The sequence below is a fragment of the Periplaneta americana genome, chromosome 17 (genome assembly GCF_040183065.1).
Source record: "Periplaneta americana isolate PAMFEO1 chromosome 17, P.americana_PAMFEO1_priV1, whole genome shotgun sequence".
Taxonomy (NCBI): domain Eukaryota; kingdom Metazoa; phylum Arthropoda; class Insecta; order Blattodea; family Blattidae; genus Periplaneta; species Periplaneta americana.
This window is the reverse complement of record NC_091133.1, coordinates 131,191,381-131,218,606: the sequence shown is the minus strand read 5'-3', so window position 1 is coordinate 131,218,606 and position 27,226 is coordinate 131,191,381. Positions and strand designations below refer to the sequence as shown.

The 27,226-nt window shown below is 35.3% G+C and overlaps 1 protein-coding gene across 4 annotated transcripts in view; it reads left to right on the top strand.

Annotated features, from left to right (window-relative positions):
- Positions 1–27,226, top strand: part of Ddr (discoidin domain-containing receptor 2) — a 1,446,713-nt gene that overhangs the window by 1,360,586 nt on the left and 58,901 nt on the right. For 2 of the 4 annotated variants that reach the window (XM_069815692.1, XM_069815691.1), the window contains one exon: positions 19,343–19,514. In XM_069815692.1, coding sequence (XP_069671793.1) covers positions 19,343–19,514 — 172 coding nt within the window. The remainder of the gene's footprint in view (positions 1–19,342; positions 19,515–27,226) is intronic. The other 2 variants (XM_069815694.1, XM_069815693.1) reach the window with 2 other exon arrangements.

Below are 27,226 nucleotides of genomic sequence, written 5' to 3'. Positions count from 1 at the left end.
TATCTACTTATTTATTTATCTACTTATTTGTTTATCTACTTATTTGTTTATCTATTTATTTGTTTATGTATTTATTTGTTTATGTATTTATTTGTTTATCTATTTATTTGTTTATCTATTTATTTATTCATTTATTTATTTATTTATTCTGGTGTAGTTAAGGCCATCAGGCCTTCTCTTCCACAACACCAGGATTTGCATCGGATTTGTCATAATTTTAATAATTTAATTCCGAGTTTTTCCTTTTCGTTTACAACCTTCACGTTTCTAAGATACGATATTATGTTAAGTATTTATTATTCACAAAAGTTTTAATTCATCTTCAGCATGTTCATCATTACCATTACATTAACATTGTCGGTAACAAATTAGGATTATAATATATGCAACGGTTTTGTCATAATTTTAATCATTTAATTCAGAGTTTTTACTTTTCGTCTACAACTTTCAGGTTTCTACGATACGATATGTTAAGTATTTATTATAGATATTCAGGTTTCTTCGTGGCTAACGAGAAAGACAGGCTACTGCGCGGCGTCACATTCTTAGTCAATAACATGGCCAACATTGAGCAAGTTTATATAGATTAGAAGTGAAATAATCCTGCAGATTGAAAGGGACGGTACGGTACACTTAAAGGAATAGAAAACATATATTACTAGTGGTGATTAAATGCAAGGTTAATTAGAAAATTGAGTTGAAAGTTTCAGCATTCTGGCAACATCGCCGCTAACACAGTCTTTCTTCTCGCAGTGCAGATGAAAGAGGTCAACTAACTCAGGTCTGTCTCTGTATGCAGAAAAGTATATTCTATTATCCATGTGCTAAAAAGGATAAATGTTCATCTTCCCTCTTGCTTAAAAAAGTCCCTTGTGCAGTCCCTTGTATTTCCCTATTTTGGCTATGCTGACATTTTACTGACTGACCTTTCCAGCGACAACAAAACGAAACTTCAACGTGCTCATAATTTGTGTGTACGTTTTGTAAGCAATGTTCGTAAATATGATCACATTACCCCATCCCTGGAAGCAATAGGTTGGCTTAAACTAGATAAGAAAAGAAATTTACATTCACTTCTCTTTCTCTTCGAAATCTTGAACTCTTCAATTCCTTCGTACCTGTCGTCTCGCTTCACTTACCTTTCTTCCCACCACAATCTGAACACACGCTCTCGCCATGAAACAATACTAACAGTACCATCCCATCGCACCTCCTCATACTCATCCTCTTTCACAATAGCCTTGCCAAGACTCTGGAATTCGCTACCTGCTAGCATCAGGGACTGTCGAAATAAAATTCAATTCAAACGCAAACTTACTAGGCACTTGGTCAGTAATTGAGACTCGTTCAGACATGGTTTCTTGTAAATAGTTATCTTAATCTATCACAAAATATTTCAATATCCGGTAATTTCATCACTATAGAATTTTGTTATTGTAGGTTTAATTTGTAATTCAGTAAATACAAAAATATTCTTTGTTCTTAACTTCTATGATAAATGTCTAGCTTTTATTAATCAGGTATTCTTGTCGTACTTTAATTTTTATTGTAATTGTAATTGTAAATTTAATATTAATTGTAATTTTATTGTTCATGTTATAGTTGTAATCCCCTGGTAGAAGGGCAGAGAAGGCCTGACGGCCTTATCTCTACCAGGTTAAATAAATAAATACTAAAAAAAATTAAAAACCTCGCTCTCTCGCGACGACGCGCGACGTTGCAATCGGCTCGCATCGTTCAGTGGCTTGAAACTAGTGGTTTTTAAATTAAATTTACATGAAAACCTTCCACGCTATTGAAACACGCCAGAGGGACAAATGATTCTTCTTTAGATTTTCTATCGATATGGATAAAAATCACGATCCTACTCGCAATATTTGCTGAATAAGAGGGTGTTAAATATTTGTGGAAAAAAAATTCTGAGAAAACTATGCATTTTTCACCAATATGGTATCACACTTTTTTATGCATGAGCTATTCTCTCTGAAAAGCTGCAGGGTTATTTGATTTCACTTCCATTCTATATAAATGCACGTTTAACAAGAATTTCATATAACAATTCCTTTGTTGTTTAGAACTTTGAAGATGTATTTATATTAGGCGATTGTCACTCTGGTCATGACTAGACCAAAAAAACCACGTGACTCCGATTTGCGCCGAAGCCTGTCTTTCTCGATAGCCACGGTTTCTGTGCACACATGAAATATGTGTATTGAAACTGACAGAGTGAAGAAAAAACTAAAAATTAAGTAATAATAATAATAATAATAATAAGAGGTAGAAAAATTCAAATACCTGGGAGCAACAGTAACAAATATAAATGACACTCGGGAGGAAATTAAACACAAAATAAATATGGGAAATGCCTGTTATTATTCGGTTGAGAAGCTTTTATCATCCAGTCTGCTGTCAAAAAATCTGAAAGTTAGAATTTATAAAACAGTTATATTACCGGTTGTTCTTTATGGTTGTGAAACTTGGACTCTCACTTTGAGAGAGGAACATAGGTTAAGGGTGTTTGAGAATAAGGTGCTTAGGAAAATATTTGAGGCTAAGCGGGATGAAGTTACAGGTGAATGGAGAAAGTTACACAACACAGAACTGCACGCATTTTATTCTTCACCTGACATAATTAGGAACATTAAATCCAGACTTTTGAGATGGGCAGGGCATGTAGCACGTATGGGCGAATCCAGAAATGCATATAGAGTGTTAGTTGGGAGGCTGAAGGGAAAAAGACCTTTGGGGAGGCTGAGACGTAGATGGGAAGATAATATTGAAATGGATTTGAGGGAGGTGGGATGTGATGATGGAGACTGGATTAATCTAGTTCAGGATAGGGACCTATGGCAGGCTTATGTGAGGGCGGCAATGAACCTCCGGATTCCTTAAATGCCATTAAGGTAGTAAAAATAATAATAATAATAATAATAATAATAATAATAATAATAATAATAATAATAATAATAATAATAATAATAAGAGGTATCGATCGATTAAAAAATTTTGATCGTTTAACGAGATGTCTTTAATCGAGCGGTTAATCGACTTTTAATGGCTTTTAAACAGTGTAAGGTGAATATCTAATACAACTTTATAATAATTCGATGTGCTATAAAGAAGAACATAGTTTTTGCAATTGTTTTCAATTTTATTGACTTAGCCTGTATCGCAAATCATTATTAAAAAGCAATAGACACTGATGATTTATGTAAAAAGTTTGAAAATACAAAAGTTTCCACTTTACATTTATTTACTTGCTTATTTATTTATTTATTTATTTATTTATTTATTTATTTATTTATTTATTTATTTATTTATTTATTTATTTATATTATTTATTTATTTATTCATTCATTCATTCATTCATTCATTCATTCATTCATTCATTCATTCATTCATTCATTTATAGTAAGTTTGAAATGAATACAAGTTAATAAATACAATGAAAGATAAACTAGCCCACTCCTGAATGAGTAAGACTCGTGCTCAAGAGGGGATTCCAATACAGACAAAAATAAAATTGAAATTCAGAGTGAATACAGATTAAAAAGTGTTTAATATGTTTAAATCCAAACTATAAATCCAATACAATTTTTTTTATTTTTTATTAATTTGGAGAGGATTCGTGGTTGAAATATTATTGAAATAAAATTTGTTTAATAATCTGGGACCTTGACTCATGCTCTGATAAAAAGCTGCATTGGTTTTACATTTTGGTTCAGACAAACGCAGAGAATTCATATTTTTAGTTCTATATTTATGTATATACCTTTCAAAATTATTAAAATTTCTATGAAAATATTTTAATAAAATAAAATAATACTTTTGTTTAATATTAAAAACTTTGAAATGTTTAAACAACAATTCAGTTGGGTAAACTTTCTGCTTTTTTAAACAAATTTTTAATACTTTTTTCTGTAGTAAAATTAACGGATAAAGGTTGGATTTATAAGTTCCACCCCAACCTGTAATACCATACATAAATATAGATTGAAATAATGCTAAATAAATTATACGTAAACAGTTAATTGACAAAATATTTCTTAGAACAACAAAGTAACATAATGTTTTATGTAATTTATTACACATAGGCTATAATGAATATGATTATTCCATTTTAAATGATTATCAATATTTATACCTACGTATTTAACCTCATTAACGTCATTAATAACTGAACAATTGCAATTTATATCGGAACAATCAGAATTATGCATTTTAATTTGTAGTATAGATGAAATTGGTTTGTTACCTTTATTATTTAAAGAAAATGGGATAGCTATTGTTTTATCTTTATTAATTACAAGTGAATTTACTTATAATCATTACTTGTGCTTCCACTACATTAAATTAAAATGAAATATGCTGCTTGTATAGTTGTCACGTGGAGGCGTAAAAGAAAGATTTCCCATTCTGTTTTTGGTCGTTTAACCTTGCCTTTTATAGATGTTACACATCAATGCCTGTAGGGGTGGGGACGATTCTGTGAACACAGTAGACATCGACATATTCTTGGACCTCCCCTACCCTGCGGTCAGCAGGACATCATCCATGCCCCAGGCGAGACTCGAACTCACGAACCTTTGAACCGCGCCGCCTATGAGGAGTGCTCTTTGGATGAAGCAGCCACATAGCCCGACTTATTCTTTTTTTGTGGTGAAAAAGTATTAGGCCTATTAAAATGTTTTTAATTAAGAATATAAAATGCTATCACGATCCGATGAAATGCACTAAAAAAACAATTCTCTATCCCGCCTCGAACCCGGGAAGCCCTTAATAATTTAAGCGCAAATCCTACCGAGGGGTCTGTACCCATGCTGACCTGTAACATACATACACGCATATTAGCAGTCGATAAAATTACATAAAGCACGTTGCGTAATGCATATGGAGCCAAACATTCAGAAACCATTTGCATTTAGAAAGCCTCCCCGGAGGATTGCTTCCCTAAAATTCGCGGAAGAGGGTTGTGGACCAGTCATATGGCATGTGACCGCAAACCGGACATGCACCCCCTGTGTGCTCAGGTGCTAACCGGTAATTGAACGGGGGTGTCACCATAGCAACGGAGGGATAACCGCCGCGGCCAGCATTTGATGGCCTAGAATAGGAAGGAAGACAAGGGCGCTACGCTGCTATTACCGATCTCCCCCTCTTTCATTTCCCCTAGCTTATTAAATACCAGGAATTGTGCTGTCAGTTATCATTAACTCGGAGAAGCGCCACCAGGTGCCATTGCGCGGCTCTTCGTCTTAACTTCTGTCATTTCCTTCGTTGGCCTAGTGTCTTCATCCTAGTTTTCTTTACCCCAATCCTTTATTTTTCTTTTCATTCCTTGATCTTTTTTCACCCTTTCTTTAGCGGTGTACTTACTCTCTTCCATTCTTCCTTTTCACAGTTTGTTACTGTCCCTGTTCCTCATATCTCGCTTTATTTTAACTATTCTGTATTTTTATCACTGTTCTTTCTTGTCTCTGTTTTTGTTTTGTTTTTTTTTTCTTTTTAGAGCTTATTTATTCGCCTTCTTCTAACATTGAATATTGTTTATGCTCGACCATGCCGAAATGTAGTAATTGTACACCTGGTAGCAGTCCTTTAATGCATGTCATTAAAGTACACCTATTCATTAAAGTTCAGGTTTTCGATTATTCTCGGATATGCAATCGAAAGACGAGGGAAACGTCACGGAGGCTGGAAATCCAATACTGTCGAAGAAGGTTATGTTCTATTACTATAATAATTAGCGTTAATTGTAAATAATATTCAAATAAATTCAATTTGTCATCTCGTTTTTCAATTCTAAATCAATTTCCAGGTTATACATTCTCTGCATTACATCAAGGTCAATGACATTATTGTTCCTCGGAAAAAATCAATACTTTCGCGTCTGCGCACATCTCACAATTCACGAGGTATGAACAAGGTCACTTCCGATCTTCTGTCAGATACAAGTAAAGTGAATACTTCTTAATAATTTCAAGTTAGAAATATGGTTGAGCATAAAAAGTCGTATGAAACTTGCCTATAATGGTAATTAAGACGCTCGTATGAAAATTATGAAACTCGCTTGCGCTCGTTTCATAAACAAACATACTTGCGTCTTAATTACTGTCATTATAGGCTCGTTGCATGATGTACTATTCATATATATATATATATATATATATATATATATATATATATATATATATATATATACAGAGTGTTAAAAAAGTATCCAATATTTTACGAGGTTCTAGTATGCATCAAAACAAGAAAAAAAGTCTAATAAACAAGGGTCTTACAACACATACTTTCTGAGATCTGAACACTTGTTCATAGGAGGTGCTCAATGTGACGTCCATTCATGGCAATGCATTTCTCTGCCCTTCGGCGTAAGAAATCACACACTCTTTGAAATGGACCTGATTGTTCTTGATAACCAAAAGTCTAAGGGTGCTATTCATAGACATTTCGCAGCACGCGCTACGAGCGTACTAAGCTAGCCCCGGCTATCCACTGGTTACTAGTACAGAATTCAAATCATATCCTATCGCTAACACTGGTTTATGAATACGAAAAACGCTGATCAACCATCGGAAGCCCGCGCTAAAAATGTCTATGAATACGGCCCTAGGGAATTTAGATTTGAGGAGCGTGCAGGCCAAGGTGTGGGGCCTCCCCAATCAATCCAACGGCCCTGAAATGTCAGCGTCAGGTGTTCACGCTCATTGCGAAAAAAAATGTACTAGTGTGTTATCATACATGAGCCACATCTGTAGTCTTTTGCTGACATGGCACATACTCCAGCAAGGTAGGCAGTACGTTAATAAGAAAGTCCTGATAACGAGCCCCAGTTAATCTCTGTGGTAGCACGTATGACCCTTAATCTGTCGCTAAGAACGCCTGCCCATACGTTGATTGAGAATCGGTGCTGATGCTTTATTTCTTCAACTACATGCAGCCCACACATGCTGATTACGAAAATTCACAATAATCATCTCTGCTGAACCCCGCTCATATCCGCAACCAAACTTTTGTTTTCAGTATTCCTTGCGATGTATCATTATTCCATGCCAGGAGTGTCAACTACGGTATGATTATCTGGTAGTCTGCTGTATTGTAGGGCAGGAAAATGCAATGCCATAAATGGACGTCACATTGAGCACCTCCTATGAACAAGTGTTCAGATCTCAGAAAGTATGTGTTGTAGGACCCATGTTTATTAGACTTTTTTTTTCTTGTTTTCATGCATACTATCACCTCCTAAAATATTGGATACTTTTTAACACTCTATATCTTCGTATTTATTTTCTTCCTAGCCTTCTGTCACGGCTTCCTAATCAAACTTTCCTTCAAAATTTTCTTATTTTATTACCTATTACTATTTTAATACATTAATATTGGTTATGTCTTCCTAAATTCCATCCTTTATGTTATTCTTTCCCATGATTTACTGTTTATTTATACAGGGTGAACCGTAAGTAATGTCATCAATTTCAGGGGGTTATTCTTTTAAATATTTCAAACAAAAAATTGTAATAGAATTTTGCTCGTTTTTTCTTCCTTTCCTATATAAAAATTGTTTTATATTATATATTTCATAGCGTGATTTGGGAAAGCTATTGATTTAATCCCAATACGCTCAGCCAATTTAAAAGAGCACTGTATTATGATAATAAAATAATGATAGAAATAATTTTAGTTTTGTCCTTTAAATGTGCAAAATTTTGATCCGAACAAATCTAACTTTTCGTTCTGGAAACGAACTCGTCTTGGGTCTAGCCCTTGTAAAGCCACGCCAAGGAAGGGCTTTCTCAGCTAATACACCTAGTTATATAGGGTGATTCAGAAAAATTGTGCAAAAATTAAAGAGATCATTTTGATGTAGGGAACTTAGGGTGTGTGAAGTCAGATTAAGGAAAACTGAAGTTAAACATGTCTGTCGCTATCGCTTAGTTTTTCCATACTGTCTACAGTTAGTATTTACTTTTATTTATATTTATTACTTACATCGATTTACACTTTATTTATATTTTAAAATTATTTTCACATTATTCACAATTGAAAATGAACGTAAATAATAAAAGCACATAATTCGAAAAACATTAAGCTATATGATAGACATATTTAGACTCAAATCTCCTTAAAATAACTTCGCAGAACCCAAGTTCTCTATCTCAAAATGTTCTGTAGAACATCCCCTATTTCCTGTATCAGTTTTGCACGCTTTACTGAATCACCCTGTATAAGTTATACGTGGACTTCTCCGCTAACGTGTTGTGCTAATCTAAGTCCGGTTGAACGTCCGAAAAATTAGTCCCTATATGCTACTGCAATAACCAGAGTGTTCGTGAAAAGCGAGCGATGTTCAGGATGAGCATACTGTGCGTGTGTGATTGCTGAATAATTTCAATGTTGGAATTGAGAAACATTCTGGCAACTTTCTTCTCGTTACAGACGTCCTTTGAGGAAGAACACTGTTTAACGTTAAGTGGTAAAGGGGTTCAACGACGAGACTTAAATTTCTGTTGGAGCCGTAATTCCCTGCTTTATCTCGCTCACTTTGCTCTTTACTTTAAAACACGTGACGAGTTTCTTTCATTTTTGTTTGCATTGAAATCCAGATATTTCAACAGTGGGAGAAGCGAGGGAGTATTGTCTGTCTGTGAAGGAAAAAAAATACATATTTTTTATTCCTTTTAGGTGCCTGTCTTATCTTAATGGTGCCGCATGCAGGCTGGAAGTATATCTGCACCATATCCCTCAAAAACGGAAATTAACACAGTTCTCTTTGACTTTGTCTTACGGTATAAAAACTCAGAAAGAAATATAGAATGTTAATACTAACCTATCTCTTTGAAGACGTAAAGAATAAAAGAAAAGAGTAAAAATTGAAGAAACAAAGTTAAAGGAGCGGAAAGCTTGTTGTGGAAACTTACACATTTTAATATATATAACCCGATTACATCTCTTATTTCCACGATGTCGTAAATGCATGACAAGACTAAATTGCTTTCAAGAGGGGAATATATTAGGTTTTATTAGAAGAGCTATGCATACAATTAAAGCCCTGCAGGAGGAGTAACACGAGGTTTGAACTATCAAAATTCATCCTGCAACTTGAGATAAATAATTTTCTTCCGAGCAAAGTGAAATTGCGTCAAGCAGAGAAACAGCAAAGTAACGATTTCCGTAAGTTAATATAGCAGCCGCCTTCGTCTTTCCGCGCTGAAGTACCTGGTTTAAACCCGGCTGGTTCAAATGATGCGGTATCTGCCGACTTTTATCGAGTCACTCCCGTTTGTAGTGCCACGATTTCATTAATTTTGGATAATCTTGTCATAATTAACATCGCCGTCATCATTATAACCACAGTTAGTGAACCGCCATCTTGTCTAATATATATATATATATATACATTATTTTAATGTACCGAAGTACATATGATGTCCCATGCAGATATTCTGCGTCATCGTACGATGCAAGAATAGTGGAACGGAGAAAAATTCTCTCCGCCACCGGGATTTGAAACCGGGTTTTGAGCTCTACGTGCTGATGCTTTATCCACTATGCCACACCGGATTCCCATCACGGTGTCGGATCGAATCCTCTCAATTTAAGTTCCACCTCTTGGGTTCCCTCTAGTGGCCGCCCTATAATATTGCTCTTTAATTTCATCATTCTTGATTACACTATTTTAACACACATAGGCTACAGAATTTTCAATTCGAAACTTCTCAGTCCAAATAACTATTTATTTCAATCAAATTTAATTTAAACAAAAAACATGACAATTCAGATATTCAGGAGGAAGTTTAAAACCAATGTTAATTTCAGCTTAAGTTTAACCATTTGATCCCTCTAAAATACCCTTTGAAATTTCAATTGGTATTATTATTATTATTATTATTATTATTATTATTATTATTACTATTATTATTATTATCATCATCATTATTTGTCTATCCAGATGACGTGAATATGTTAGGAGAAAATCCACAAACGATTAGGGAAAACACGGGAATTTTACTGGAAGCAAGTAAAGAGATAGGTTTGGAAGTAAATCCCGAAAAGACAAAGTATATGATTATGTCTCGTGACGAGAATATTGTAAGAAATGGAAACATAAAAATTGAAAATTTATCTTTTGAAGAGGTGAAGCAGTTCAAATATCTTGGAGCAACAGTAACAAATATAAATGATACTCGGGAGGAAATTAAACACAGAATAAATATGGGAAATGCCTGCTATTATTCGGTTGAGAAGCTTTTATCATCCAGTCTGCTGTCAAAAAATCTGAAAGTTAGAATTTATAAAACAGTTATATTATCGGTTGTTCTTTATGGTTGTGAAACTTGGACTCTCACTTTGAGAGAGGAACATAGGTTAAGGGTTTTTGAAAATAAGGTGCATAGGAAAATATTTGGGGCTAAGAGGGATGTAGTTACAGGAGAATGGAGAAAGTTAAACAACACAGAACTGCACGCATTGTATTCTTCACCTGACATAATTAGGAACATTAAATCCAGACGTTTGAGATGGGCAGGGCATGTAGCACGTATGGGCGAATCCAGAGTGTTAGTTGGGAGGCCGGAGGGAAATAGATCTTTAGGGAGGCCGAGACGTAGATGGGAAGATAATATTAAAATGGATTTGAGGGAGGTGGGATATGATGATAGAGAATGGATTAATCTTGCTCAGGATAGGGACCAATGGCGGGCTTATGTGAGGGCGGTAATGAACCTCCGGGTTCCTTAAAAGCAAGCCAGTAAGTAAGTAAGTATTATCATTGTTATTATTATTATTATTATTATTATTATTATTATTATTATTATTATTACTACTACTACTTACAAAAGGCCTTTAAGGAATTTGGAGGTTCATTGCCGCCCTCACATAAGCCTGCCATCGGTCCGTGTCTTGAGCAAGATTAATCTAGTCCCTACAATCATATCCCACCTCCCTCAAATCCATTTTAATATTATCTTCCCATCTACGTCTTGGCCTCCCCAAAGGTCTTTTTCCAACTAGCCCTCTATATGCATTTCTGGATTCACCCATACTTGCTACATGTCCTGCCAATCTGAAACGTCTGAATTCATTATGTTAGGTGAAGAATACAATGCGTGCAGTTCTGCTTTGTGTAACTTTCTCCATTCTCCTCTTACTTTATTCCCCTTAGTCCCAAATATTTTCCTAAGCACCTTATTCTCAAACATCCTTAACCCATGTTCCTCTCTCAAAGTGAGAGTCCAAGTTTCACAACCATACAGAACAACCGGTAATATAACTATTTTAAATATTCTAAGTTTCGCCTTTTTTTACAGCAGACTGGATGACAAAAGCTTTTCAACCGAATAATAACACGCATTTCCCATATTTATTCTGATTTTAATTTACTCTCAAGTGTCATTTATATTTGTTACTGTTGCTCCAAGGTATAGAATTTTTTTCCACCTTTTCAAACAATAAATTTTCAATTTTTAACGATGATGATGATGATGATGATGTTTATTATTATTATTATTATTATTATTATTATTATTATGATCATCATCATTATTATTATTGTTATCGTTATCATATCGAAAAACATAGGGAATTTAATAAAGAAACTCACTTGGCTTTTATTGATTACGAAAAAGCTTTCGACCGTGTTGACAGAAATAAGCTCTTTCAAATTTTGGCTGATGATTCTGTTCCAACCGCAATTATAAGAACAATTTATTTACGAATTATATAACCACAATATTATCAAAATTACTATTGGATCAGGACAAACCGAATGGAGACCGATAAACTGTGGAGTTCGTCAAGGATGCCCCCTCTCACCACTTTCATTCAATATATACATCAACTTCATCATCAGACATTGACGACTAACAATTCATGGAAACATCCCGTTCTTCCGAAATTGTACTCTAGATACATTATTATATGCAGACGATCAGGTTCTTTTTGCTACAAATGAAGACGACCTGCAATACTCAATACATCACCTGAATATAATAGCACAAAATTTCAATATGAAAATTTCCCCAAACAAAACAAAAATTATGGCGTTCCAAGGTAAACAGCCAGTTAGGAGTAAAATTTGCATTGGAACCCATACGTTAGAACAGATAAACTCATTTAAATATTTGGATAATAATTTGACATATTATTTACCTGTTACTGATACATCTGAAAATATTCAACATTTTAATGGAGTCTTAAGAACCATCAACCAGGTTTTCACAACCACGAAAACCCAAAAACATACCAGGTTAAAAGCATACAAAGTTCTAGCAAGACCTGTCCTCATGTATGGTAGTGAGGCCTGGACTGTCCGAAACTCAGATGTTCAACGCCTAACAACTGCGGAAATGAGATTTCTAAGGAGGACTGCCGGCTACAGCTTGCTTGACCACAAAAGGAATGAACTAATTAAAAAAGAATTGAAAATTACACCTATTTATGAAGATCTCAACCACTATAGACAAAAATGGCTTAACCATGTCAATAGAATGGACCGTTCCAGACTCCCAAGACAAATTCTCCGCTATATACCACATGGAAGACGATCTTTGGGACGCCCCCTGAAAAGATGGACGGAGACCACTAGGCCTAATACCTGCAAGGACGATGATAATGATCGTTATCATATTCCTAACTTTCATTCTTTATGTGTAATTTGTACAGAATCCTTTGTGTTAATGTCTATTTTGAAGTTTCATGGGGAAAGCATAAAATCCTCCTATCTGTACAACAGAAATCATTTGTTACGTGGCACGTGATGTAATCATCCCTCCCGCAGATTCGTTGCACTGCACATCGTTGTGTTGGATTGTGAAATATTCCCACGATATGATTCACTTTCAGTCACGCCTAAATCTCGTTCTGACGTGCGGGGTTCTTTGTTCAGTTTGATATTACACACCGACCGGACCGATTCACAGGTTTGAAGCGCTGCCCCCAGCCAGAAGAGCGCCGCTGCAGAGAACAAGACCACAGCCCTCGCCACGCCGTGTTGCTACTTGCTACTGTAATTAATGATTAAATTGGGTTGTAATTGTTCACACTGACACGAAACCACTTTTCCATGTTTTGCAGTTGATTTGTGAATTCGAAAATAGACGATAATTCCCGGAAGGATTTCAACTGAAATGGGACACATCTGAGGACTGCGAATTCAATGCAGGATACTGTTTTGTTCTGCGGTTGAAATTTTTAACGATATTATCTGCTCACGCGAGAGATATCTAGCCAATTCACAACGAAACTTTAACAACAGTTCAGATCTGTACTTACAGACAGTCAATATTTGATACATTGGATTTAATCTCTATATTGAACCTAACAGCTGTTTTTCACCAAGACATGATATAGAATTGGGCGATGCGATGTAAAATTGCTTCTTCTAAGTCACATTTTATAGTGAGGATCACGTAAGAGTATTTCCTAAATGCCGTATTCATAGACATTCTTAGCGCAGGCTTCCGGTGGATGATCAGCGAACTAACGTTTTTCGTATTCGTAAAACACTGTTAGCGATATATTATGATATGAATCCTGTACAAGTAACCAGTCGATAGCCGGGGCTAGTTTAGCACGATCGTAGCGCTGGCTAGCGAAATGTCTGTGAATAGCACCCTAAAAGACTAATTTGGCCGTCTCGTCAGTGTTGCCAACTAATACTAGATATCATCAAAAGAGGATAAAATCACACAATGCCATGTACTATAATAATAATAATAATAGTAATAATAATAATAATAATAATAATACTTACTTACTTACTTACTTACTTACTTACTTACTTACTTACTGGCTTTTAAGGAACCCGGAGGTTCATTGCCGCCCTCACATAAGCCCGCCATTGGTCCCTATCCTGAGCAAGATTAATCCAGTTTCTACCATCATATCCTACCTTCCTCAAATCCATTTTAATATTATCTTCCCATCTATGGTCCTAATTATGTCAGGTGAAGTATGCAATGCGTGCAGCTCTGTGTTGTGTAACTTTCTCCATTCTCCTATAACTTCATCCCTCTTAGCCCCAAATATTTTCCTAAGAACCTTATTCTCAAACACCCTTAATCTCTGTTCCTCTCTCAAAGTGAGAGTCCAAGTTTCACAACCATACAGAACAACCGGTAATATAACTGTTTTATAAATTCTAACTTTCAGATTTTTTGACAGGAGACTAGATGACAAAAGCTTCTCAACCGAATAATAACAGGCATTTCCCATATTTATTCTGCGTTTAATTTCCTCCCGAGTGTCATTTATATTTGTTACTGTTGCTCCAAGATATTTGAATTTTTCCACCTCTTCGAAAGATAAATCTCCAATTTTTATAGTTCCCTTTCGTACTATATTCTGGTCACGAGTCATAATCTTATACTTAGTCTTTTCGGGATTTACTAATAATAATAATAGTAATAATAATAATAATAATAATAATATCGTATTAACAATAACGATATCTTACTTGTTTACCACATCTCATCTTTGTGTTGTGGAGGTGTTTTCTAAAAGGTTCAATAATTTGTGAAATAATATATTTTTCTTCTGGACCTCTCGCACATTATGTTAGTAGTTAGTAGATTAGTGTAGGATCTAATATTAAAATGTATTTTGTCTGACAACATGAAATTCATTGTTTTGATTAAATAGTATATGAATCACGAGACCTAACCTAAAAATGTATTTTGTTTGATCACGTGAAATGGTTAGTATGAATTCCGAAAACGAATGCCACTCTGAAATGTATGCTTTAGAATATTTACTCCATTATTGTAGTAAAAGTCTAAACACGAAAGTAATTAAAGTGTGAAATGGTATTTCTATCGATTACCCATGGGCATGTACCACACGAAATATGTTATATTTAGTTACACTTAGCCTACCTGACTCTAATCTTGAAATTATAACCACAACATAAAGCAACACATACAATAACTATTGTGTATTAATATTAATCTAATCTAATCTAATCTAATCTAATCTAATCTAATCTAATCCATGGCGCTACAGCCCGTGAAGGGCCTAGACCAACCAGCCCGGCTGCTGGCCTCACGCCCACATGCCGAAGCAGAGGTGGACGATCATCCAACCAGAATGGAGGTATCTGTGGTTAGCACGATGATCCCCCCAGCCGTTATAGCTGGCATTCGCAACCGGATTTCGCTACCTATCGTAGCTCGCCAAGTGCACCACGATGCTGGGGGGGGGGGAACCGGTGCCATACACTGGCCGAAATTTCATGAGAAAATTTCTTCCCCCATGAGAACTCGAACCAGCGCGCATTCCGTAACGCGAGTCCTAGGCAGGATGCCTTAGACCGCGACCCCACGATTAATATTAATACTGCTATTAATTAATTATTAGTATGTTTAACTTTCACTAGCTTTCAGTAATGGGCTCAGAAATCTACAACAATTTGAATTTTCAGAATTTAAACTACTGACAACTTGTGTCACTGCTGCCAACATAACAATTACAAAATCACTACCAGTTGAAAAATTTCTCACTACCGAAATTCTAAACGAAGTTGGCAAAAGAAAACTCAACCTGAAAACTAGAAAATCACCATAATCCACTAGTATATGTAGCAATGGGCGAAAAATGGTTAGTTTTCACCCTTGGGGTATTAAGTAAGCTGACCCGGACTATACTATCTTTCAATTTTTTATCATAATCTTGTTTACTATTCCGTTCTGCTATTACTTGGGTTACTTTGCGTTGCTGTAGAAGCAGTGCTGTGTAGCCTGCCACGCCTTCGAGTGCCGGTCAAGCCTAGGATATTTAATAAAAAAATCTAAGGACATTATAGTGAAGAGGGAAGGAATTGGGGTTTTTTCTCAGAGTTCTCCCGTTTCCCCAATATATGCTTTGACTTAATTTTATTAAGACGTCTCCAGTTCATTTCTATCACAGTTCGGCGACGTGCTGAGGCTGGTTCAGGGGCTGTGGAGTTGTCTGCCTGGGTAGCCTACCCTGCAGGGCGCAGTTGGGCGCTGTGGTTGAGGATCCGATTATCCTGCGGGTTAAGCATAATGTGCAGGGATCCACATGGGATCTGCAGACTCGCCCCATTTAAACAAGCCCTGATTTAACTAGATCAATTTCTTCTGTGAGCTGCGCGTTGTATGTTCGTTGGGCACTTAAAGAGCTTTCATCGTAATCAGGTTATAGAAATTCAGAATGGTGCACAATGCAGATGGCATGATGATGTTGTTTAGTAAACTGTCCGAAGAGTCTGAACCTCACAAATGATATCAAGAAGGCACCACTTATGAGGCAACTAGGCCAGGAGATAATGGGATAGGGTAGCCAGTTCCTTCAGTTCCACCTAACCAAATTGCTGCTTTCTTCGTTCTTTTGCTTACAACCTGTAGGACTAATGTTTAAAATAAACTGTACATTCTACATTATAGATAATAATAATAATAATAATAATAATAATAATAATAATAATAATAATAATAATAATAATGATTTATTTAACCTGGCAGAGTTAAAACCATACGACCTTCTCTAACACTCAACCAGGAGTAAAACTGCTTTACAAAAGACACTACAAATTTACAAAGTATACTACAATTTTACACACAAAACTGAATAAGATAATAATAATAAAATGTAAACAACAAGTAAGTAGAAATCAGACATAATATATAACATACAGAAAGAAAGGAAAAAGCATGATAAAATGTGAACAGCAGGTCAAAATAAATGAGACATATAAGGTATAAAAATAAGACAATTATTGATAATAATAATAATAATAATAATAATAATAATGATAAAAATAAGAATAGTAGTAATAATAATAATACTAATAGTAGTAATAAAATAGTGCAGTACAACGCATACAATGAATACAATATTTTTAGGTACATACAGTAAGGAAAATTATGATTATATATAACTCAACTTATCACATTATACATATGCCATTATCGGAAAATATGAAAACAAAAATATAGTAGTAGTAGTATTTATTCCATATTTATAAACCCTATTTTATATATAGTATATTAGGGTTATATTTTAAACTAATCATAACAAATTGAAACTTACAGACTACCATACAATAAATATACACTTGTAAGAGTGTAACATATATAAATTAATTAGATTAATGCCTTGAAATTACAGTCGAAAAACATAGAGAATTTAACATGAATAGCATGTTGCACTTATAGATAATATTATGACACTTCGCTAATATACACACATACATACATACATACATACATACATACATACATACATACATACATACATACATACATACATACATACATACATACATACATACATACATACATACAAAAATATAAAATAAGTTAAATATCACTAGAACATAAAAAATGTGAATACGTGGAAACATGCAATACAACACTTGTCATAATAGTAAGTTAGTTTGCCAACTCGTCATAAGATAATTTTCTAACTTTGATTTGAAAGATTTCAATGTTCGGCAGCCCTTGACTTCAGGCGGCAGAGAGTTCCAGTGACGAGAGGTAGCAACAGTGAAAGATGAGGAATACAGAGATGATGTGTGAAGTGGAATTTCTAGCGTGTTATCGCGTTGTTAGTGTGTGTGTGTGTTGTTCATATTGGGAACTGTACACACATGCAAAGTTTTATTAAAATGTCTTAAGTAACTTAATGTCAAATGAAAGCATGTAGCCTACCACCTACTTGACGTAACATTCATTTTTTTTAGAAATATAGAATACCCCCCCCCAAAAATTGATTGCATGTTTTTGCATATTTCTTGCTTTATTATGCATATTTCAGACCTTTTTTTCATATGAATCTTGGCCCTACTTATGCTTACTTGGAGTCCGCAGTTCGATTCTAGGTGGTCTTCCTTGTCGTGTTATGATTCTGTGACATCTCGGACGGAAACTTGCAATTTAAGAGAGTTACACCTTTTTTCTAATATAATTTTACAATAGTTATATACAATAAAAGTAATTTCATACAGTTATATGAACACTTTTTAATGACTGAATAAAATTAATAAAATCGGTTAAAACCATGCATGTTTCGGAGGAATGCTCCTCCATCTTCAGTGGTAGTACCACGACGCTGGTGTGGATGTTCGACCACGTAACGTAGCTTCAGTCTTCCTTAAGCTACGTTACGTGGTCGAACATCCACACCAGCGTCGTGGTACTACCACTGAAGATGGAGGAGCATTCCTCCGAAACATGTATAGTTTTTAACCGATTTTATTAATTTTATTCAATCATTAAAAAGTGTTCATATAACTGTATCAAATTACTTTTATTGTATATAACTATTCTACTCATGAACACTGTTGCATCTGACCTAACTTATGTAATTTAATTTTACAATAGGGTAAACTAGGGTCCGTTGGACAGTCGGGCATGTTGGACACTCTGTACTTTAACGTGTTACCACTCCACTTGTGGGCACCACATTCTGCTAGAAGTCAATGACGGAAGTAGCCCCACTCGTGGCTACTTCCGTCATTGACTTCTAGCTGAATATGGTGCCCACAAGTGGCGTGGTAACACGTTAAAGTAAGGAGTGTCCAACATGTCCGACTGTCCAACAGACCCTAGTTTACCCTATTCAAACTTTTTTCTTCAGAGCATATAGGTCCTTTGAAAAAAATTGGAATGTTTCATATAGGCCTACACTATCAGCACTTTTATTATTTTTAAACGTAATAGTTAGGCCTATTTAAAAAAATTATAAAAAATTGTGTAATATCTTATTCTACCGGGCAACGTTTACATTATAAATTACTAAAATATTTTAATTTTGATGTAATTCTTCTGTTCTGAGTTAATTTAATCGAACTTTCTACTAATACAGTGAAGTCTCAAACATGTTAGTTATTTTTCCCTCAAATTTTATATTAAATGTATCATAAAGTATTTGACCTGTAGGCCTAATGTTTAAAATAAACTGTACATTCTACATTATAGATATCAAAGTGTGTTGTTCATATGGGGAACTATGCAAAGTTTTAGTAAAATGTCTTAAGTAACTTAATGTCAAATAAAAGCATGTACCACCTACTTGACGTAACATTAATTTTTTTTAGAAACATGGAATACCCTCCAAAAAAATTGATTCCGTATGTTTTTGCATATTTCTTGCATTATTATGCATATTTCAGATTTTTTTGATTATGAATCCTGGCCCTACTTATTACTTGCATGAATTTTTTAAGTTTTTGACCACTTTACGTTCGCAGTGAACTGCATACTCTTTTTCCCCTCCTCTTGCACTATTTTTTGTTTCTAAGATTTCATTTGCGTTTTGTTCTTGTTTTGTTTTTATTAACCTGCACGCCCCCTCCCTCGACGTCTCCCCCCGCGTGTAGGAACTGCAGATGCGAGTTAACGTGAGTGCTAATGGACACGTGTACGGCCAGGTGTCGGTGGAGGATCCTGCCGAGGTGGACAAGAGCGCCCTCTACCACGAGCCCTACAACCTCAACGTGTACAGCGGCCAGGAACTGCACCAGCGGCATCCCAGCAGTCCGGACTACACGGGTGAGTACCAGCCTGTCTGCCAATCTGTTTAGACTAAAAGTCCCTAAAATACTTTCTATTTTTCCCCTAGATTCCAAAAAAAATTTCCTAATTTCAAAATAGAATTACAGTAATAGAATTTCAGCTTAAGATTGAATAGTTATTATTAGACTTCGTTGAATTGCCACACACAGCATGCAGTCAGATTGACGATGTACGGTAGTATAGAGGAGGTGAGCGACCTCCAGTTCTCGTAGTATAAGCAGTTCATGTTAAAGAGTTGTGACCGGTCCAAATAGATAGAGCAACCGTATGCCTATATAAGCACTTGTTTTTGCATTACTGTGGTTAGAATAGTCAAAGCTTAACATTTGTTCAGTGCAGACAAGAATTCAATCAAACATACTACAATGAGAGTGTTGCTGTTCCAAACAATTGCCCCTGGAATACCCTTACCCCCGCAGCCAATTTGACTCGTTGGGAAACGTGGTTGGATGCTGTTAAATATTATTCAGAATATTACGGCAAAATAATGGAGATAATTGATGCATTGGATAGCACAGACAGTTCCACTGTTGCAGCTGTAAAATCATTGCCTTCTGAACAGCTATTGGAAGATATTCTGTTCATTTATTCTAATTTTAAAATCGTGTCCAAAAGAATCGTCTAAACTCCAACTCTCAGAAGCCTTTAATATAGTGGATAAAGTATCACAAACCGTTATACAAAATAACAAATCACTAATTTCAGAAAAAAGTGAAATGTAAGTTGAGAAACATTATTGTTAAAAATTCTGCCTATTCGCAACTTCGTATTATAAATTATGTACTATCAGGTCACGACAAGACGACTGAAGTTGGTGTACTAAAAAGTAGTGATTTCCGTTCTTCAAATATGCACCTACTACATCGTGTGATGTTGAACGTACATTTTCCCAATATAAAAACTGTTTAAGTGACCATCGGAGGAGGTCCACTTTGCAGTCGCTCAAAATGTACGTAACTCTTCACTGCAATGCACATATTGAAGGATGATGCGAGTATCTTACATTAAATTTTAAGAGCTAATATATCTCACTACAAAATAATTGTGTATTTACATGTTTAGACATTTCCTACTTCAGTGATCATTCATTATATTTCTTGAATGCAGGATACAGGTTTTATTGTAACCGCAGTACATCAGAGACATACTCCATCCGTTGCACGCCCCCTTCTCATACAGTCTATACCGCGTGCGCAGTAAACCTTGCGATTCTCGTGGCAATTCCACGAAGTCTAGTTATTATAAAGGCATGCAAAATGAAGGATCTTAAAAACTTTTCTAAAATGTATGCTATATTTATGGTTTGTTAGGGTGTTGAACCCAAAACAGATCTCAGATTTTCTCTATCACGTGTCATTTTTACGAAACATGCATTAGCACTTTTAGCAATGCGAATGTAGCGTTATTGAATTTAATATGGAGACGTGATGAAGTGAAACATGTCCTGTGACAAATATTAAAGGTATATTTTACAAAAACTATTATATTATCATAATTACTTACTTAGTTGATCCTCTTCTACCACCTGGTGTAGAGGTTTTACAAAGAGCCTTCCATCTCTCACGGTCCTGAGCAATGGACCTTGCCTCTTTCCATTCGATCCTTCTCTCCAGCATGGTATCTTGGATTCCTTGTTCCCAGGTCTGCCTCGGTCTTCCTTTAGGTCTTTTTCCCTCCATTCTAACTTGCCATGCTATGTTTGTTCATTCTAGCGAGATGTCCAAACCATCTTAATTGTGATAATTTTATTTGTTCTACCAGAGGATCAATTCCCAGACTTAGCCTTATTGTTTGGTTCCGTATTCTATATCTTTTAGTTTTTCCTTCTATTCTTCTTAAATATCTCATTTCCATGGCTTGTAGTTGACTCTTACGTTTGGAGGTCAGAGACCATGTCTCGCCTTCATATATTAATATGGGGATATACGTGGTTTTATATCCTGTTAATTTAGTTTTCTTGGAGACTTCTCTTTTATTAATAAAATTTTTGTTTAACATATAATACAGTCTTCCTGCTGCTGAAATTCTATTATTGATTTTTCCTTCTGTGCTACCATCACTGCTTAACCTGTTCCAGTAGTTGGTTCCCTAATTTATTATCATAATTAACAACTCATATTTAGCAATTCATTTTATGTAAATTTTCAGAAAAGTCTGTATATATATATATATATATATATATATATATATATATATAATGAAAGTTTATTGTTTCAGTCATTGACTTTACTGTTGTGTATATTTTAGGTGTTAACCTTTGCTTAATAAGTTACAAGACGTATAAACGTTTTCGTTGAACAGTGTCAACATCTTCAGATACGAACAATCAATTTTGCAATATCATTACTCTCTACATTCTCTACACATACAATACATGTTTAATGGCATACGGGGATAAAATCTGTTAATATTCTAATATTCAAATATAGGTGCCCCTAATGTCAACATTTAAAAGTGTACATACTGGGTGTTCATTTCAAAGTGTGTCATGACGTCACTGTTGTTGGGTCACCGATTTGAAGCGAGTTTCAGCTTATATGTTAGAGACGTTGCCTATTATTTAAGGCGTTCTTCAATCTGAACTTGAGAACGTGTACGGTATAACTTGAACGTCGTAGCAACAGATGGCGGTCTGTACGGTCTGTGTGCTACTATAACCTCTTTCGAACTGTGTTTTGCGCCGGCAAGTCGTACGCAGGGTATTTGTTATCATCGGTTGCGTACGGTAACATTCCACAACACAAATCAAATGCTCCGTGTCCATGTTGACCGTCGAAGTTAATGTCAACAAATACGTAAGTAATCGTCTTAACCCTCTCCCCATATCCCGACAGTACGTGTTTCCAAACAGTTCACATTCCTGCCACTACCGCGTTACCGTACGTATCGGCACGTACTCTTCAGAATGAACGCCGTACTTGGTAGGCAACTTCTCTGCCTCTTAGGTTATACACCTCTGCGGAAGTGTAGGAAGATCGAATTCTCTAGGCTCATCGGCTAGCCACATGACGGCATACAGCGAGCCATGACACACTTTGAACTGAACACCCAGTATAATGTACAATAGAAATACGTTTGCAAGTCTTCACATGTGGGCTGGATTAATAATAAGATAATATTGTGAGGCTAGAAATAGGGTTAAATATAAAATTGAACTGACTTTATATCATGTTGTATTATACATGTGATGATTTGCAATTACAATGTTGTATTGCATATTTTAATTCATCTTTCCATATTTTAGTGATGCACATCTTTCCAATATATATCGTAGTGTATGTTTCATGGCCTGTCGTAAATACTTATGCAGATTATTGTGATAATCTTTTTGCCAAAATTTTGGGTTTTGGTATTTATTGTTGAGTTGGCGGTGTGCGTTTGCTTTATTGCTGTTCACTCACACTGAAAATAATTGAAACCGTGAGTTGGTAACCTAACTTTGATTAATGGATTTAATTTTAGTTATTATAATGTATTAAATGGAACTTACGGATAACTGATCAAAGTGCAATACTGTATGTATAGTGGATTATGTAGCAAGATGTGAGTCGGGTGCCTAGAATCGCTGGAAGAAATCAAATGTCGAAATTAATGACACTAGCATTGATGAAGCAGATGGTGCAATTTGTGTCATATGAATTTGACTGAAGGTCAAGTTTCGGATTAATACTGGGATAATAGAATAATTACAAGGAAAGAAAACTGTATAAAATTGTAATGTATTGGCAACTAATTTTAAACTTTGTTGAAGCAAATCGGAATTATTTACTTATGTTATTTAACTTACTTACTTACAAATGGCTTTTAAGGAACCCGAAGGTTCATCGCTGCCCTCACATAAGCCCGCCATTGGTCCCTATCCTGTGCAAGATTAATCCAGTCTCCATCATCATATCCCACCTCCCTCAAATCCATTTTAATATTATCCTCCCATCTACGTCTTGGCCTCCCTAAAGGTCTTCCCTCCGGTCTCCCAACTAACACTCTATATGTATTTCTGGATTCGCCCATACGTGCTACATGCCCTGCCCATCTCAAACGTCTGGATTTAAAGTTCCTAATTATGTCAGGTGAAGAATACAATGCGTGCAGTTCTGTGTTGTGTAACTTTCTCCATTCTCCTGTAACTTCATCCCGCTTAGCCCCAAATATTTTCCTAAGCATCTTATTCTCAAACACCCTTAACTTATGTTCCTCTCTCAGAGTGAGAGTCCAAGTTTCACAACCATAAAGAACAACCGGTAATATAACTGTTTTATAAATTCTAACTTACAGTTTTTTTGACAGCAGACTAGATGATAAAAGCTTCTCAACCGAATAATAACAGGCATTTCCCATATTTATTCTGCGTTTAATTTCCTCCCGAGTGTCATTTATATTTGTTACTGTTGCTCCAAGATATTTGAATTTTTCCACTCCTTCGAAGGATAAATCTCCAATTTTTATATTTCCATTTCGTACAATATTCTGGTCACGAGACATAATCATATACTTTGTATTTTCGGGATTTACTTCCAAACCGATCGCTTTACTTGCTTCCAGTAAAATTCCCGTGTTTTCCCTAATCGTTTGTGGCTTTTCTCCTAACATATTCACGTCATCCGCATAGACAAGAAGCTGATGTAACCCGTTCAATTCCAAACCCTGCCTGTTATCCTGAACTTTCGTAATGGCATATTCTAAAGCAAAGTTAAAAAGTAAAGGTGATAGTGCATCTCCCTGCTTTAGCCCGCAGTGAATTGGAAAAGCATCAGATAGAAACTCTTATGTTATTTAAACGCACTAAAATTGAAACATTATCTTACTTGTTGTGGATGTGCTTTCTTTAGATGTTGATCGTTAGTCAAATGTTTTTCTCTTCATGGTGAAGTTGCGTTTGTTGCTTTTCCTCTTGTGTGAAGTTCAAGAGATGTTCTGTGTGGCCAGTGTTTTGTTCCCAATGACTGCTTCTTGCTCTGCTGTGCCATTCACAGAGGACATAATTATGGAAACTTAGTATACCAGCCTGCTGGCCATCGAGTAATTCACATATTAATATACATAATACCTGCTCACATACACAGTTGGGTGTTTTAAGAAGTGCAATATTCCGCGTGTATCTTCATTATTAGGCTATATTTTTTAAGTAAATTGATCATTAATGTAACTTAAGTACTAGGTCTAATTTTGTGACCCTTGACTTTAAATCATATGGAAAGGCATTAGCTTTTCTGTCAGTAGCCTATGGACTGCAGTTATACTAGCGAAATCACCTGAATAGAATATTCAATTTACATATTGTTGGCAATACTGACTGTCATCCGCGTATTCTATTCCTACATGTACTGCAATCCTACTATAGTCCCGTCGCTCTAATTTCCGGCAGCCAATCGCGTTGCAGGTCGGCTAAATTTAAACGCGTGCGTCTTGTGATTCGCTGATTCATTTCTTAAGGCTCGATAAATACTTAATATAATCGCCCGCCATTTTAGCTCTTTCGTTGGCGTTCTCAGAAAGCACACGAAGACGTTATTTGCCGCTCAATTATTTGCTGAATTACATTGCGTTTGATTTATTATCATAGGAGCTACGACATGATAATGTTTAACGGTGTGGCAAATAGATTCCTCGTATGGTAGCTCGGCAACGTAAGAACAAAAATGGCGAACGATACTACCTACCTAGACTTTATAGAGCTTTCACTTTCTAAGATGTAAGCAAAGAGGCGGAGTCACGCCGGAAATAACAGCGTCAGGACTGAAACTACACTTACACAAACAAATTATCAATCACTATCGATTAGTAGGGCTCGGTATCTTTGAATGCCAGTCTACACAAAAACAAAACAACTTGCGCAACATCACTTTTGTTTTCACGTAGGTCTACTTCCATGAATTCGGTAACATTTTAAAATTCCTTTGAAGAACGAAGAGTTACATTCGTTCGGATGAAATTTCTGCATATTTAAAGACCAAAACTAAAATGCTTTCAATCATTGGTTATAATAATACACTGCTCTCTTAAATTGACTGAGCATTTGGGAATTCAGTCAATAGCTTTCCCAAAACACGCTATGAAATGTTTCATACAACACAATTTTTTTATCTCGAAAAGGGAGCAAAAACGAGCAAAATTATATTAAATTGGTTTGAAATATTTCAATGAATAACTCCCTGAAATTAATGACATTACTTACGGTTCACCCTGTATACTTAAAATTATTCTCTGTATATTATGTATGTATGTATTTATTTATTAACACTACAATTGGGTATGCACCCGGTGGAAGTGATATATAATATACAATAATTACAATTACATTAAATAAAATAAAATAAACGTAAATGAAATAAAATAAAATAAACGTAAATCTATAAATAGTAGATGCAATAAACCTAGGACCATAAATAAAAACTATTCTATAATAACGCCTACGATAAGCAAAAGTAAATCTAACTTATAAGTACTTCTATTTCACTCAACTATTACCAATTTAAGTAATTACATATCACCTTAATTAATTACATACCAACTTAATTACATATCATCTTAATTAATTACATATCATCTTAATTAATTACATATCACCTTAATTTATTTACATATCAACTAAATTACATATCATCTTAATTAATTACATATCAACTTAATTAATTATATATCACCTCAATTAATTACATGACACAACTTAAATAATTACACTGCACCTCCAATTACATTTTCAGTCTAATCTTCTCAACCTTTCCTTAAATGTATTGATTTTAAGAGAACCACCCTGAAAGATTGCCGCAGGTAAGCTGTTCCAGTCTACTATTGTGCGGTTAACAAAAGAAAATTTTGCCACGTCCGTTCTTTGTTTTCTACATTTAAACTTCCTAATATGATCAGTCCTTCCTAAGTATGATGGTGTTGCTAATCTAGCATTGATATCGGTCCATGCTTTGTGTCCCATTTGTGCCTTAAACAATGCGGTGAGTATAATAGTATACTTTTAAAATCTTTATAGCAACCAATTCAAATTATTGTGCTGATTCCTGTCGCAGGGTTTCTTCGAAGGTGTGAGTAGTAACCAAACTGTACGTTATTCATTATTATGTTATCTTACTGAAAAACGATCCGATCTGAGATCTACATGCGGATTTAATCCTGATATTCCCACAAGCAGAGAAGCAGGCAGATATAAATTGCGGGCCATAAATTTCGCAGCTTAAACGAATCAATTTTATCTCTGTAATTTTTCTCTGTCGTAATTAGTTCAGAAATAAAGTAATTTTTTCTGCTGATAGTCGCACTCAAAGCACACACACTATTATAATTTTTATATTCGTAATTCCTTCTTCCAATATTTCCAATATTTTTCGAAGGATGTCGCCTGAAAGATTTAACAGATCTTGGGCTCTGATTCCCGGAGCTTTGAGGTATTGTTAGGAAGAATGCAGTCATTATTATGAAAACATGTCGAAACATCGTCAACGGGTCTTGACGGGATTAGAACTACAGCCTCCACACATCGTTATAGACGGCAATGAAAATTAAACATACTTCCTTACTTACTGGCTTTTAAGGAACCCGGAGGTTCATTGCCGCCCTCACATAAGCCCGCCATTGGTCCCTATCCTGAGCAAAATTAATCCATTCTCTATCATCATATCCCACCTCCCTCAAATCCATTTTAATGTTATCTTCCCATCTACGTCTCGGCCTCCCTA